The sequence below is a fragment of the Tremella mesenterica genome, assembly GCF_000271645.1.
Source record: "Tremella mesenterica DSM 1558 unplaced genomic scaffold TREMEscaffold_4, whole genome shotgun sequence".
Lineage (NCBI taxonomy): Eukaryota > Fungi > Basidiomycota > Tremellomycetes > Tremellales > Tremellaceae > Tremella > Tremella mesenterica.
In genome coordinates, this window is record NW_006711228.1 from 1,874,889 (window position 1) to 1,890,247 (window position 15,359).

General features: G+C 45.9%; 4 protein-coding genes across 4 annotated transcripts; 3 read left to right on the forward strand and 1 right to left on the reverse strand.

Annotated features, from left to right (window-relative positions):
* Window positions 1–2,435: 2,435 nt before the first annotated feature.
* TREMEDRAFT_62038 (uncharacterized protein) lies at window positions 2,436–3,072 on the forward strand (the record flags this gene model as incomplete). The annotated part of the gene is made up of 2 exons (XM_007004197.1): window positions 2,436–2,555; window positions 2,602–3,072. The coding sequence occupies 2 exons, from the start codon at window positions 2,436–2,438 to the stop codon at window positions 3,070–3,072; spliced, it is 591 nt and encodes a 196-aa protein (XP_007004259.1).
* An 868-nt stretch (window positions 3,073–3,940) lies between these two features.
* Window positions 3,941–9,201, forward strand: TREMEDRAFT_62039 (uncharacterized protein; the record flags this gene model as incomplete). The annotated part of the gene is made up of 13 exons (XM_007004198.1): window positions 3,941–4,169; window positions 4,230–4,628; window positions 4,672–4,746; window positions 4,796–4,967; window positions 5,006–5,135; window positions 5,180–5,291; window positions 5,352–6,032; window positions 6,203–6,429; window positions 6,542–6,595; window positions 6,754–7,311; window positions 7,524–7,614; window positions 7,686–7,791; window positions 8,118–9,201. 13 exons carry the CDS (start codon window positions 3,941–3,943, stop codon window positions 9,199–9,201), a joined length of 3,918 nt encoding a protein of 1,305 aa, XP_007004260.1.
* A 461-nt stretch (window positions 9,202–9,662) lies between these two features.
* TREMEDRAFT_62040 (uncharacterized protein) lies at window positions 9,663–11,458 on the forward strand (the record flags this gene model as incomplete). Its single annotated transcript, XM_007004199.1, has 3 exons — window positions 9,663–10,215; window positions 10,582–11,132; window positions 11,324–11,458. The coding sequence occupies 3 exons, from the start codon at window positions 9,663–9,665 to the stop codon at window positions 11,456–11,458; spliced, it is 1,239 nt and encodes a 412-aa protein (XP_007004261.1).
* Window positions 11,459–13,053: 1,595 nt separating this feature from the next.
* Window positions 13,054–15,030, reverse strand: TREMEDRAFT_43853 (uncharacterized protein; the record flags this gene model as incomplete). Its single annotated transcript, XM_007003957.1, has 8 exons — window positions 14,922–15,030; window positions 14,868–14,880; window positions 14,599–14,669; window positions 14,287–14,406; window positions 14,000–14,123; window positions 13,812–13,949; window positions 13,524–13,640; window positions 13,054–13,479 (listed from the first exon to the last, which is right to left on the reverse strand). Exons 1-8 carry the CDS (start codon window positions 14,996–14,998, stop codon window positions 13,054–13,056), a joined length of 1,086 nt encoding a protein of 361 aa, XP_007004019.1. The 5' UTR covers window positions 14,999–15,030.
* Between the last annotated feature and the right edge of the window lie 329 nt (window positions 15,031–15,359).

A 15,359-nucleotide genomic window follows, 5' to 3' on the forward strand; every position in this document is an offset into this window, starting at 1 on the left:
GATTCTTTCGGTCTTGATAGCGTGCAAACCAATGACCGTTGCGTGAGGATTAGGCAAGAATGAGATGAGTCTAGACATGGAAGACAAGTGGATAGATGCCTGAATGCAGTATACAGTCAGTGTTGAAGCAGTGCTAAGGCAGTGTCAAGCAGTGTTGAGGCAGTGCAGAAAGCCGAGGATATGTCAACGGTCACCGGTTCACCGTGGAAGTTGCTAGTATGATAATTACGTCACAAGAATCCACCTTTCAACCCTTGATTTGCTTCTCCAATGGAGCACTGCCCCCATCCATGACTTAAATACAGGCTAGAAGTGAGGACAAGTGGAAACATTTTTCACAGAGATCCGCCTACCTAACATGACATTCAGCGGCATTCCCGAAATGCCTTTTCCGTGCTTTGGAGGGTCAGTCTTGACACCCTGTGTCAACAACGATACTAGTTACTTTGTGCTTGGGGACTCTCGTAACTTGGAAGGAACTTGGAGAGGTTTGGAGAAGCTTGAAATAGAGCGGGAAAACATTGTTCTCCTTCAGTCACGTCCATATAATGAACTCACCATTTCAGAGAAGCTGTCTTGTGGAGAGTCCCCTTTTTACCATAGCCAGCTTGTCCGGTCCTTGTCAGAGAGGTGTATCTCACTCTGTGACAGTTGTGTGAGTTGTTTTTGATGAAAGCAGGGGATAACCAGTGTTGATAGACCAGAGAGCCACTATGTCCTGGCATGAGTTTTGTCGAAGCAGAAATATTCCTCCTTACGGGTGGCTCGAGTCAGCATTTGAGAAGGTAGACAAGGAGCTTACTGGCCAAACAGGAGACGAGGAGCTTACTGACCAAACAGGAGACAAGGAGCTTACTGACCAAACAGGAGACAAGGAGCTTACTGACCAAACAGGAGACAGTCATGCACAAGGGAGTGACAGTTTTGATAGTGAGGATTCTGTGAGCACTGGCAATGCTACATACCGTAGCCGAGATAGATGATGCAAGCATCCCAACACTCAACGGGTAATGAACTTTGGTGATGAGAATTCTATCAAGTGTTGGGGAAGAGAACAGGTGATGATTGCACAAATCGTTTTGGTATTGATGAGGAGGATGCATACTAATGAAGGAATACACCACCACTTGATAGCCATGATATTACGAGTATGGTACCAAATCACTGCGTTCCGCTGAGAGACTGATCATGATCATATGTATGTCAGCAACTCATCAGCGTAGCACTTCTCTCGGTCTGTATTGTACAAAACTATCATTATTGTCATGAGTCAAGGACGGTTTTGGTCCGGAACTTTCTCACTTGTGAGGTTGGTCCGTTATGATTATGTTTTAGAAAGTTGTTTAGGTATTTGACCAGCAATTGGTGATTAAGATATCACCAATAGTTGGTAGGTCATATTGAGAAGATCGAGTCAGACGAAGGTTATTACCCACCAAGTTATCGGTTGTCGGCTGTAGGAAGCATACGAGGGTTTTGTCCCATGACAGCTCACTCCACTCCCGTCTGATTATGAAGGGTCAGTGGAGGTCCTGGAGGGCAACAAGGATAGGTTGACTCAGGCAGCATTATGAGAACGGTTGACCAACGTGCAGGATGAGGATGTACACGGAGGACTGACAACGTAGGGATGGGATTCATAGATGATGATGAGTTACTACTTGAGAGGACGCACTTCATCCAATCACGTCCTCTTTTCTGAAAGTAGACTACTTCAGAGAATCATCGAATGGATCATCTGATGACTTCTGTCCCAAACATGTACACCATTCTCGTACCAGATAAGACTAGGGGGACTGCGGTGATTTATCCTCCGGCCTTTGACAGGACGTGAACCGAAACATGAGCGTACTCTGACACCAATACTGGAAGGGTGTGAGGTTTCGGAGACCCCGAGGCCGAAGACTATGGTTCTCAACCCAGTTACCGCACCAAAGTGAGATTGTACAACACTCATAAGAATAGGAAGAGAAGAGATGATCATATTTGGAGGGGTAGCAGAGGAGAAGAAGTAGAGGAGATGACCCATTGTGTGGTCAATTGGAGATTTCCAACACCCGGGATGAAAAAGCGATGTCAAGAGAAGGGTAGAGATCCGGGGAAAAGGGTAGGGGTTACAAGTTCCTTTTAACCATTCACTCTTTCCCTCAGTGGACTGGTATGTCTCATAAGATATATACTTAGATGGTAGAAGTAGTAGTAGAAGAAGAAGAAGAAGAAGAAGAAGAAATTACAATTCATTGCTGACTCAATTAACTTCAATCATTTTGGACGAAATGGAAAAACCGCAACGTATCTATCCATGCTTCCAAAACCATACAACTTCTGAAAGTGTCTTACCATGCTCCGGTAGAAGCGGCCGTATTCGACCTACGACTGCTTACCGGTCAGAAGACACTCTAACCCATCTGAAGCATACTTTGAACTAACTTTCTATGATTACAGATTCCATCGTTCAGGCGGCAGGAGATCCTATTCCGCCCCTCATGAAACAACGCAATGAACTTATATCAGCCATGAGACAAGAAGGAATTTGGATCACTTGTAAAAATTGTGTAAGTCTAGTGTTCTTAGCCCTGAAAATGGTTCTTGACCTGGCAGAGATCCAGACCTTCCTTGCCTTTACGCGGAATGACGGGCGGGGACGTCTATCCCGGTTTTGAAGGGTTGTTTCTTGGACCTGAAGGACCTCAATACCCTGGGTCTTCCGAAGAGCTATTTATCCCCCCTCTGGTGGCCATGACCACTGTTGATTCCCAACCAACCCATGGGCTGCATGGAAGCAAGGTGTCGGAGACATCTCCAACACCCAGCTCATGTGAATTTGAGGTTGACAATTCCGTGAATGAGAACCACTTCAATAGTAGCAGTGAAGATACAGAACAGAATATGGCTCACACTTCAGACGCTTTCGGCGATTTTACTTGGTTCAATGCTCCAGTTGGATCTCCCCTTGTGCACTACCGAGGAGGTGGTGTGTTTGCTGAACCGCAAAGCCATGATCCCATGAGATCTGAAGCTGAGTATCTGTCCAACAGAACATGCAGTGATCCACTCTTCAGCAGTAAGTAATTCCTACAGGAAGACTTACCAGACTGCATGGTGCTACTTCTTGAGACGTTTGGGAGGAGAGTATGAGGGGAGTGCTTGGCTTGATGTTATTGACGTATGTAGCGCCGTCGTCACGAGTTTCTGCATCAAAGAGATGTATATCTTGAGGGGGAAATGAGAAATCTAGTTCTTTCAATGAAAAAAAAAACTTAGCATGTACAGGGAGAGGCCTAAGTTTGACATGCGCCTTTTAAGTCAACTGCTTGTAGTGCTTGTGTGACATGCCGGCCAATCAACTGATCATGTTGGAGATGGCGTTCACACACCCAACGAGACATGCTTCACTGAACAAAATTGAGTGGTGAGATTGTTGATCCCCAAAGTGGAACTTTTCTGTCCTGAGAAGGGCTCATATCAGTTTGGTTATGTATTTTACCGAGATGTCGTTTTGGGTGTGTTCAGGATAGTAGAGTACGAGTACGAGTACTCTACTCGTAGCTACCCCCCAAACGCGCGCGCAGATTTCGACTTTTTGCCACATTTCGCCACATTCGCCAGAGTGCCACATTTCCATTTCCATTTCTCCCAACTTGCACCCTCGACTCTGTTCCACCTAAGTACATACATAAGTATCATACGTCGTATCTACGACCGTTCTTCGTTCCCTCGACCCAGCACAAACACATTTTGGTTCTGGAAGTAGTGTGACTACCCATCTCTCTCCTTCTTGCTCCGACTTGAACCTCGCTTCGAAGTCACTTGGCCACGAAACTGACCATTTCCAACCCTGCTCATCGTCCCACTATCAATCCATATTTGTTTCTTCCTCATTCCAGTCCACCCGCAAGTCGACAGCCGACGGGTCTCTCTACAGCTCTACCGGCCCATGATGAACAATCTCGACCCACTGCCTCCTCTTCCGAGTGTCTCCGACGACGACACGCGCTTGGGCCTGATCCCACATGATGCCAGTGATCCAGAACCGGCAATTCGTCAAGCAGGGGATGGAGACTTGAATGGGATGGATTACATAGATGACGCCCTGGGAAAGCACGTACCATTACTTGCAGAATATCTGGACCAGATTGGTGGTGAAGAGCAGTATCAAAGGAACCAACGTGGCACATCGGGCGAGTTTATCAGCTTCTCCAGCTAAATGAGTTATGCTAATATGTCAGCTACCAGTTCACCTCTGACATCTTTACCGGAATTACCCACTGAGATGCCTTCCCCGGTACTTGAACCTGCCGCTGAACCTCAACAAGCTGCACCTTCCTCGTATCAGGGAAAGAAGAGGGGGCCGAAGCCAAAGCCAAAGCCCCCCGCATCGACCCCTACGAAACCCGCAACGAAGGGACAAGGAAAAGCAAAGGGGAAAGGGAAAGGGAAAGGAAAAGGAAAAGGCAAGCAAGACGATAATGATATGGATTTTGAATGGCAGAAGTCTGGAGTTGAAGATGATCTGGCAAGCCTTTCTGGAGATGAAAGATTGGTAGAGGTTATACCTCCGTCAGAGGTAGGAAAGGAGGGTAAAACATCGTCGAAGCGATCACGAACGAATGGCACTCCTGACAAACGTGAGTCATATGAAATAAGTTCATATCGTGGCTGATGAAGAAGCCGTCAAGAAAAAGCGGAGCAAGACTGATACGGCTCTCGACGGCCAAGACAAATCTCCGGACAAGTTGAAGTCAAGTTTGTCTCTATCTCTCTTTACTGTCTGATCATGACTGATCAAATGCAGAGGTTAAAGGTCTCACCGACACGAAGATCAAAGAATATCTCTTTGGCAAGACGAAGGAGTTTCAAATGGGTCCTTGTCTTCGACCACGTTATCAGCCATGGGGCAAATGCACACAGTGCATTGCCAAAGCTTCAGGGGACAGTTGTCGATTTAAAGACTATCGTGTCTTTCCGTGAGTTCAAATTAGTATTCATCATGCTAACGAAGAAGGATAGATCCACAGACAGGGGAGATCATAGGTCCGGGCACATTTGAATCGACCGAGTGGGATGGAGAAATGACTAGTCTACCTACAAAGTTCAATATAGAATTTGAAGAGGCACAGATACTTCAAACGGAAGTGAGTATTTTGGCAGCTAGTGCAAGACGTTTGTTGATAATAAGCGAGCTGTCGCTCCTGTACTAGCTCCATTGATCACTCGCGAGTTGAGACATGCCATAGTGAACAAGGCTATCAAGCGGGCTGTAGACACTGCGAAACATCGGTCACTCTGCGGTCAGTCGATGTCCCACCTATCATTTCGGGTGACAAGTCCAAATCAGAACTGATCAATAGATTTCTGCTCAACCACTATCTTTGGGGGTTTCTTCTTCTGCAGAAAATGCGGTCGCGAATTCTGTCTCGTTTGCGAACGTTATTTTGCCGATTCGGTCGAAACGATGCACATCTCCCCTTGGTCCATCCCCGACGCGGCCCGCCCACGATTGCAAAAATGTTCCATGCTATCATACGAAAATGACAATCCCAGAAAGCCGGCATTTCATTTCCGTCCGGACCTTCAGCCGGTGTCGCGATTATCCGCCGAGGAATGGCGAGAACAATGGTTAGGTTTAGCCGAGTTTGTGCTTGAGTCAGATCTTCCTGTCGAACGAAAACTAAGTCTGCTAGGTCTTGTGGACCGTATAGAGGATGTGACTCGTATGGTACATGAATGGCAAGAGACGACTAGAAGATTAGTCAAAGAAGATCCGCCTCAGCGACGGATATCAGAGGAGGAGGTGACGAAATTATATACCAAAGAAACGCATCCAACCGCTCCGAGACCAGAAGATCCCGCGCAGTTGGCAGATGATTCATTGAAATTTATGAAGATTCACGCGGATGATCTAGACAACAAGACTTTTGATCAACTGTGGGCGAAAGGGGAACCGTTGATTGTGGATGGGGTGGAGAAAAGGTTCAAGTTGAGTTGGACGCCGGATGATTTCATCGAGCGGTTTGGAAAAGAGTTGTGCTGTGAGTGACATTTAATCTTCGCCATTCGGTCCTTGTCCCAAACAATCCCCTCGTCTCAACAATCTCGTTCCTGCCGTTGTTTGTATCCACAATGGCTCTCTTCTGATCAGATATCGGATTATTGCTGGCAAGCCTTGATCGTACCAACGGGAGCCTATGCTGACGACTAGACGTGGTGGATTGTCAAACGAATCAGAGTAAACCTCACACCATCACGTCGTTTTTCGAAAAGTTCAAATCTCCTCATACGCGCTCTCGACATATACTCAAACTGAAAGATTGGCCGTCGACCGATGATTTCGAACATACTCATCCGGGATTGTATAACGATTTCTGCGATGCTTTGCCGGTACCGGATTATACCCGACGGGACGGTGTGCTCAATCTGTATGCTCATGTGAGTTGTCCGCGTCTCCCACTCCCCATCCACTAGTCTTTGCACTCCTGAACATTCAGTTGACATGTCAACTCTGTAAATGTAGGATTGAGCGGCCGGTACTGACATCCAGTTCCCACCTGGACCCACGCGACCTGACATCGGGCCAAAGATGTATAACGCTTTCGTGAGTTTTCTTCTCAATTCGCCGGATGCTCGATCTTTGTGAGACACTCGCATCCGGGGGCTCCCTCAGGACGGCCTATCATAGTGCTCGATACCATACGTTGACCTCTATCGATCATTCCCGTCGACTTGTTAGATGAATCTTGGGCTGACAAGAAGGCGGCCAAAGATGGACCAGGTGGTCAAGGTTCCACCAGACTACATATGGACGTAGCGGACGCTATCAACGTGATGCTTCACGCGTCACCCTTAGCTTCATCCAACCCTCATCCTCCTCCACCCGCTCCCGCCACAAGTGACACTGGTCCATCTGCTGAATCGAGTACTACTTCCGTTCCGCCCTTATCCTCAAATCCGTCGAGTGATCCTCATGTCCCGTCAAGCTTGCCTGTCCAATCTGAAGTCGGCGAAGATGCTACGTCACATCCCGTGTCTGAAGCTCTTTCCAACGGGTCCACTCTTCCCACTACTACCTCTCACGCGCCCTCCACCGGTGTTGAGACCTCGAAACAGTCCATACAACCTGGATGCGCCGTCTGGGATATCTACCGTGCCGAAGATGCCGATTCCATACGAGCTTTTTTGAAGAAGAAATTCGACTCGTCACATCGTTTCACGGATCCAGTGCATTCACAATTATTTTATCTGGATAGTAATTTGAGAAAACAGTTGTGGAAAGAATATGGAGTTGTGAGCTGGAGGATTTATCAATATCCTGTGAGTTGAATCGATCTTGATTTTCTTCCACTGCGACACTATTCTGTCGCTCGTAAACCTACCCATCATCGGCCAAAACCCGTGATCAGTCCCCCTCCGCACCTCTCACATGTGTTTGGAAATCTCCTCGTGTCTCTCAGTCAGACTTGGGGAGTACGATGGTGAGAGATACGTCTGAAGAGAATTTCGTAAACATTCATACTTATGCTCAGGGTCAAGCTGTGTTCATCCCGGCAGGTTGTGCACACCAAGTATGTAATCTAGCAGATTGTATAAAAATAGCTCTTGATTTTGTCTCTCCTCGTGAGTTTTCTTTATCTTCTTCCAAGTACAATGGTATTTGAGGTCTTTGTGGAAGGGAATTGATAAGATAGATAATGTTAAACGATGCCAAACTCTCACACAGGATTTTAGGAACGAAAATATGGTAGTTGTGAAAGCTTGGAAAGAGGATGTTTTGCAGTTGCATAATGTTTTGTGGTAGGTTATCTTCCGTTTCTTTTTGATCCGTCATCTGTTTTGCAGTTCTCCCGATACTTTGCCTAAACTGTGTCCCTTTCTTTCTGAAGCATCATCCCTCAGCTGGCCAAACATTTCCTCCGACTATGCCCTCTTCTCTTGACCATCATCCTCCCTTCCCTGCAGTATTTGGGTACTTTGTTGGACCATCCGCCTCATAAAGCGGCTATTGTCCTGCCTGCGGCTACTCTGAAATCTTCACGGACTATCCTCGTCTGACCCATTTTGGTATCTTTTCCCATGACTGACTAGGCGACATGCGGATTGAAGCAGCGCTAACATGATAGGTACGCATGGCTCAACTCTCGTGATATCGGAGCGAAAAGACGTCAAGAAGCTCAAGAAGCTCAAGCTGCTCAATCGGCACGTGCCAAACATCTCGCCTCCCTTCAAGCGGGTGAACATGATTCTGTAATTCCTAAAGATTGGCGTTCAGAGCTTGAACGACGACCGTCTCCTACCAAAGCTATAGGAAGAGAGATAAGTTCCGTCAGAGAAGAACAGATTCCTGTCATACCTTCTTCTCCTGAATCTCAAATCATCGAAAATGTCATATCTTCAAACCATCCCACCTCATCTTTATCTATAACAAATCAAATCCTATCTACTTCATCCAAAAACTCATCTTTTCCAACTGATTCATCTATTTCAAATCCACATAATTCCACATCCTTATCTAAACCCAACGAGATTTCAGATCCACGTACGATTTCCAAACGTCTATTGGCACAACGTCTCCTTGACATAACTTTACATCATAGCGAACCCCCACCAGAAAGACGTTTTCTCTTACCTTCTGCCGCTGCCAAGTTTGGTACGGGTAAAACCAAGTTATCAAATTTGACCAATACGAGTCCTAGTCCTGCTCCATCGGCGACTGCATCAGGAAGGAACGAAAGAGGAAAATTGTCGACGACTGATTTCATCAAGATGGGGATTTTGAACGCTGATTTCGCTTTGGGATATATGAAGTCTCAAATGGGTAATGGGGAGTCTTCCGTAATGACTTTTCCTTCAATTGATGCTCTGTCTTCTGTCGACACGGTACCATCCACTGACACATTTCCCCCCGCCGATAATGTCCATCCTACTGGTGAACCCCTTCATAAGAGTGGGACGGAACCAGATGTCAACCGTAGGGATCATACCGGACAAGAGATGGGATCTGGTATAGAAGAGAGGGAAAATGTGGTCAAGTCGAACGAGAATGGTATAAGAGATGAAAGGGGCGAACAGGATGTGGAAATGTCTAATAACGATGACGATCACGGTAGAGGAGGGTTAGCAGAGTTCGTTGTGGAGACGGGTATGACAATGGAGATGGTTGATTCTTGGGCGTCGGGTGAAGATTTGTTAGAAGGGGATGATTAGTGAAATAAGATCTTTTATGTCATACAGTGTTTTTGCCAGAGTTCTTCCCTATGCCTTGAGATCTGATGTGGTTTCTCTTCCTTACTATGCTCCTTTCTCAGCTCGTCATGCATCCTAGAGTTCTTCACTTCCCCCCTCGCATGCTTCTCTTACTTACTCTTGTTCATGTGGCCAGTTGTAAGATTACCTCGTGTATTGCTGTGACGGTCCGGAATGTAAAGCGGCGATTACCGCTTTCTGACTTTTGAGTTCATGAAATTCCCGGTCAAATGTTGGAAAAGGTCAAACTTACCTCATAAGACACTCTAGATCTCTTATCAGCAACGCAATACACATACGCTGCGACAGTAGCCGGAAAGAAAGAGTAGTGGAAGCGAATAGAACAACAACAACAACAACAACAACAATCATCAATAATCAATAATCCTCTACCGACTGATATCAATGAAATAAAGTGAGAAATGTCAAAATTACCTCAATTATTATCTTCACTCGGAATTTCAACAGGAAAACGGTTCATCCCTACTTTGACCACCATCTCTCCACTTTCTCCATCTTCTCCATCTTCCCATCCCCCACCATCCACCACATCCCAATCCTCTGATCATACCAATCCCTCCATTGAAGATGAATCACCAAAAAGAAGATTGATCCTTGTCAAACCAAAACAATGGCCATCGGATAGTTTTTATTTAGTGACTCGGACGAAACTCAAACTCATTTCTTCTTCCTCCGACATAATCAATCCTTCTTCATCAGAACTTACGTCCTCTTCCTTAAGTAAACCATCCTCAAACACAGCGTCTACTTCGGTGATTGGATCTATCTCGAAGGAAAAGGAAGAAAACGAGACAGATGGTTTTGAAGAAGATACGGATGAATCGGAAGATTTATTTGATGTTGATTCCACTACTCATATCAAATCTGAAATGGAGGGGGAGGATGTAAGTAAAGATGAAGGGAGAAATGGTGGGAAGGTATTTGGGAAAGTATGGGGAATGAGATTTTATAATGGTATGTTTGTGTCTTATTTTCAATAATTACATCTTACATCTTACATCGGACATCATGATTTTACACTTTTACATTTCAACCACTTTTTTTCTTCTCTCTTTCTCTTCGTTCATTTCTTTGCCCAAAACTATTTCGATATTTCATCTTCAACTTCTCCCAGAGAAAAGATTTAAATACCCGTAATAAAATCCTCAAACCTTCCTTCAACCCCTCTCCCGGAATAATTTTGTACGAAATGAATGCTAAAATGATCTTGCATTCACTTCAATTTCAATCTCAATCCCAATCATCTAATCTCTACTTCTTTCTTCAATGGAAACTTGATAGAACGGAATGAAAAAGGATCACAAAACTAACATGAAAAAGGAACATACACCTCAAACTCACAATCATCTTCATTATCTTTCCCATCTACCGAAATCAGACACGTCCTTCGACCAATATGGGAAATCGTAAACCCTTCAACTTTATCACCTGCGGCACAAAAAAGTTTAGATGATTGGTATGAAGTTTATTCTTCCGTTTTGACCAGACGATCGGTAGAACTTTCAAAGAGAAGAGGTGAGAGGGTCAAGAGGGCCGAAGAGCGTTTAAGGGAGAAAGAAAGGGTGTTGGAGAGGTTAATGGGAAATAGCGAGGGATTGTTTATGGAAAGAACGTTGGGAATTGAGGGGGAAGGAAAGGTAGAGGATGGAAAGGAAAGAGAAAGAGAAAGAGAAAGAGAAAGAGAAAGAGAAAGAGAAAGAGAAAGAGAAAGAGAAAGAGAAAGAGAAAGAGAAAGAGGGATAGTAGGGAATGAAGAGGATGGAAAGAACATAGGGAGTAAGAGAGAATTGAGAAAAGTGAAGAAAGATTTAGAGATGTGGAAGAAGGTTTTGGCAAAGGCTAAGAATAATAATATACAGGTGAAAGCTTTGGTCAGTACGAATTAAAGGGTGATCTCCAGTCGACGGATACCACGTTAAATTTATTGGAATTGAATATAAAGAAGTACGCATAGATACAGAGGGAGATGGTATGTTGAGAAGTGTGTCGTGACGGTGGTCAGCTCCGACGTAGAGACGTTAGGCGTTGACAGGAGAAAAGGTTATTCTCGAGTGACGAGAAGGGGAGTGATGAGGGGGAGAAAGCAAGTTATATGGGAACATTGCTAGGTCAACATGTGAATGAGATATTGACCAGGTTGAGGAGTAGAAAGATAAAGCAGCGATACTCGGAGAAGACGATGATAGCATACACTTGACGCAACACCAAAAAAAAAGATGCATAAATTGACATGATCTAAAACCTAAGGTTTAATGCTGAATCACCTAAAAGATACACACAACAATGCCGATAGACCACAGTTTATAACCTAACAAATGAATCACTTCATAACCATCTCCTGGTCGGATCAGCCCCACCGTCAAATTTGTATCTGTCTAACTTATCTCCACCGACGACGGATGAACCCACGTCGATGATTTTGGTACCGTTTCGACCTTTCAGATCAATGGAGTGAGATGGGATCGGGGTGTTCAGTTCGAGCGATCTGGAAGCTGACTTGAATGGCACTCCTTGGAATTTTGAGATAGTTGGCGTAGTAATCGATCTCGATATGACGTTTGGAGATTTTCCAACGAGGATATGAGGTGCCATGGCGGAAAGTGGTAGACGTCCGGCTGGACTTGATACCACTCGACCACGGGGTGTAATCTGAGATTAGCTTTTGGAAAGTCAGGTATACTTCTGATATAATTGCTGATGTTGGTGTTGAGGTAAATTGGGTGGGAAGGAGAAATAAACAGAAACTCACATTACTACCTAAAGAATACTTTTCTCTCCAAGTCTTTGCAACACTCTTCACCCTCTCTTCCCTCTGTTTCTCACACTCCTGTCTCTTCCGTTTGAGGGGCAAAGGAGTATTCGTTTCCTCTTCTGCAAAACTATCCACAGAGATGGATCGCTCCCGTTCGCTTTTGAGCGGTTGATTCTCTTTCTCTTCCACCCTAGCTTGATCGTTCGAGACAATAGCCTTCTTTACATTTTTTGATCCCACCGAGCGAACATCGCTCAAACAAGAGTCCCTAGAGTTCTTCGTTGTAGCTCCAACATCCTGTACAGGAGTGCGGACTCGGTCAGGCCACGTCTTCATACCAGTCGTCTTACCCTTTTCTGGACCCATCGGCGTGCGCACATCCGGCCACTCGAAGATAGACGTGGCAGAAGAAAACATCAAAGTCTCCGAAAAACCTTGCGACCCTTGCGAACGAGTGGGGGACGACGGGCTATCCGACCGCGTAGGTGACCGTTTACGTGGGGATGTGAGTGTTTCTATATTGGGTGGGGAAGAGATAGGAGTGAACATCGACCCGAGAGGCGAAGTGAAGACGTGATCGTCGTAGGCATCGTCTTTAGTAGGAGTGGATTGTTGTGGCAATGATGAAATGATAGGAGAGGGGGAACGCATGACCGGGGGAGAGGAGATAAAGACATTGGGAGACGACGGTGTAGGGGAATCTTCGACTTCGAGCGGTTGCGGAGGGGAAGATTCCCAGTTTAACGGTATAGTCTCTTCCGCGAAACCTGACTTGGCGGAAAGACTGAGATTCGGAGCGGACTTGGAGGCGAAAAATTTACTTCTCTGCACACAAGCTACAGGTATAGCACTGTCGGATAACCTAGCGGGTCCGTGACCTGGCGCGCCGACCGGTCTAGGTAGGGATGGCTTTGCCTTCTTAGATCCTAGCAGTCAGCGTGGCCCTCGTCCAACAGAATAGCTGACGGGAGATGAAAGCATCCAGAGGTCCTGCTTGGACAGGTTGTTTCGTGTTGGTCGCAGGGTGGACCTTGTTCTTACTACTTGGCATGAAGTCCGGCCAGAGATCTTGGATCTTGTCCCTGGTCTCTGGATGTAGATCTCCAGTGGCTACCCCTCTTGCGATATCCTCTGCCAAATCCCTCGGAGATCAGCCACACTTGACTAGAGCGCATGGAAGAATACACGTACAGCCCGACCCATCTCTCGTCCTCCTCATTCAAGCCCGTTTCTGGAAAGTCATTCAGCGGAACCAAACGTTTCGAACCCGGATCATACACCCGTTGGTGGATGAAAGCCAATTCGGCTTGGTTAAACATTTTGACATAATCTTTGGGCACATTCATCCCGTCCAATCGGACATTTTGAAGGACCTTCTCGACTGTCTTATGCTTTCGGAGCAAACGATGGGCAGTTTTGATACCTATGCCTTGAATGGAGTCAAGGTAGTCACAGCCACTGAGCATCTGTACATCAGTGAGAATCACTATGAAATAGAACAATGACCTACCGCCATACGACGAAAATGATGGTCTGTCCAGCCGTGCATGGGGAAATCACGGATGGAGGCTAAACGTTCTCTATGAATCCAGACACATTGACCGTTATGGTCAAGCTTGAAGACAACCTGTGAATGAGCTTGGATCAGTCGGACTTCGTCAACGCTAGGTCTATGATGCTCCTCATACGCACAAAGACGTGTATAATGACAAGACGAGAACAGAGGAGATATGTCGCCTGGGAAAGGTGGGAAATCACAGAGGCCAGCGGTTCAGACCAAGTCTGTCGAAGTACTCACCTGCTTACACCCAAAAACTAGAAGATCCGAATCTTCAGTGATGATCCCATCAACCCATCCTTCTCTCTCCAAAAAACACAACTGGGCGTCCGCTTCATATGGAGCCACGACATACTCTATTCCTTCGGCGCGTAAAGCCTACTCATCAGTTGTCCGTATGGTCCTTACCACGGAGAACAAACTCTCACCTTTATCAACTGGTACGCCATCTCCGGGGTGATATCTACACATTTGGTGTAACATTCTCGAGCTTCTTTCCATCGTCCTTGGGATTCCATGGACTGTGCTCGAGCCAGATACTCAGCTCGGGATCTGTGGTCAGCCAAATAACCCTATCTCACAACTTGATTGTTGAGATCATGCTATTGCCTCTTTAGATCCCTCGAGCTGTGCCACATACAGCGGCCCAAAGAAGGAATGTTTCATGGCAAGAGAGGTTGAGAGGGAATAATTCTATGTAGAGGATAAGACTCACTTCGCTCGTGAAACTTCCGTCCCTTTCTTGGCTGGTAAAGGGCCTCCATCAAAGACGATAAACGGGGTGATACCATGATGCTTGAGAAGTCTAACACGGTGCATGGCATAATCGACGAATCTGCCCGTTAGCTCGTCCAACTCATTCGGTGTACAACATGCGACGCTCCGAGCATCCTCCTATATACCTTACACAATATACGATGAAGTAGAAATTTCGATCGTTCTCGTCCAAGAATCAAACGATCAGAAGACAAGAGCAGGAACCATAGGAAAGTAAGCTCATGGAAGAGAAGTAAAATCGTAAACTCACTTTGTGGTCTTTTTGCCTTTGACGAGATCCTCGGCGCATCCAAAAGCACCTTTATGGAGCCACACGTATGCCTTGTAGTCAGCTCTGTCTCACTTGGAAACTCTCCACCCCTCTCAGTCAAGGATCACCCATACGAAGCACAGAGAGCGGTATATTCGGGGAGGATGTTGGGAAGGGTGAATACGTGAGTGGACACCCAATCTGACCATGAAGCATGAGGAGTACGCGTCACAGCTACAATATCGCTTGGAGTGAGAAGAAAGACATACATCCACTGCCAAACTGAGAGTCAGCAGATGTCTACTACTTTATACAGAACTAACCGTTTGCCTTTGAAATGAGAAATATGACCATCTACCTGGATACCCTTGAGCATAGGGAGTAAACCTGAGATACCCATTCTTCCTCCTCGCTGATTCTATTTCAGAATTGGAGTGTACAAGATATGTATAGAGGTATGGACATGGATAGCTGACAAGTATACCACACCAAAGTAAGTTAGTCCAAATGGTGGATGGGAAAAAGACAGTCACGTCAGAAAGAGATTAGGCGCGGGAAAAGTGAAGTTCCCGGCGTGCCTATTTATTGACTTTTGAGACGCGTCGTGTGCAAAAACAGTAATATCTGGGTCAGGTTCACTTCACATATACATATGTAGCTAAATCTGAAATTTGTGGGGATAGCTTCTCAGTCCAAGTAGATACAACATCGCGTTGTTGACTAGCTGACACCACTACTACTGGTAGGTGTAAGGTCAAACA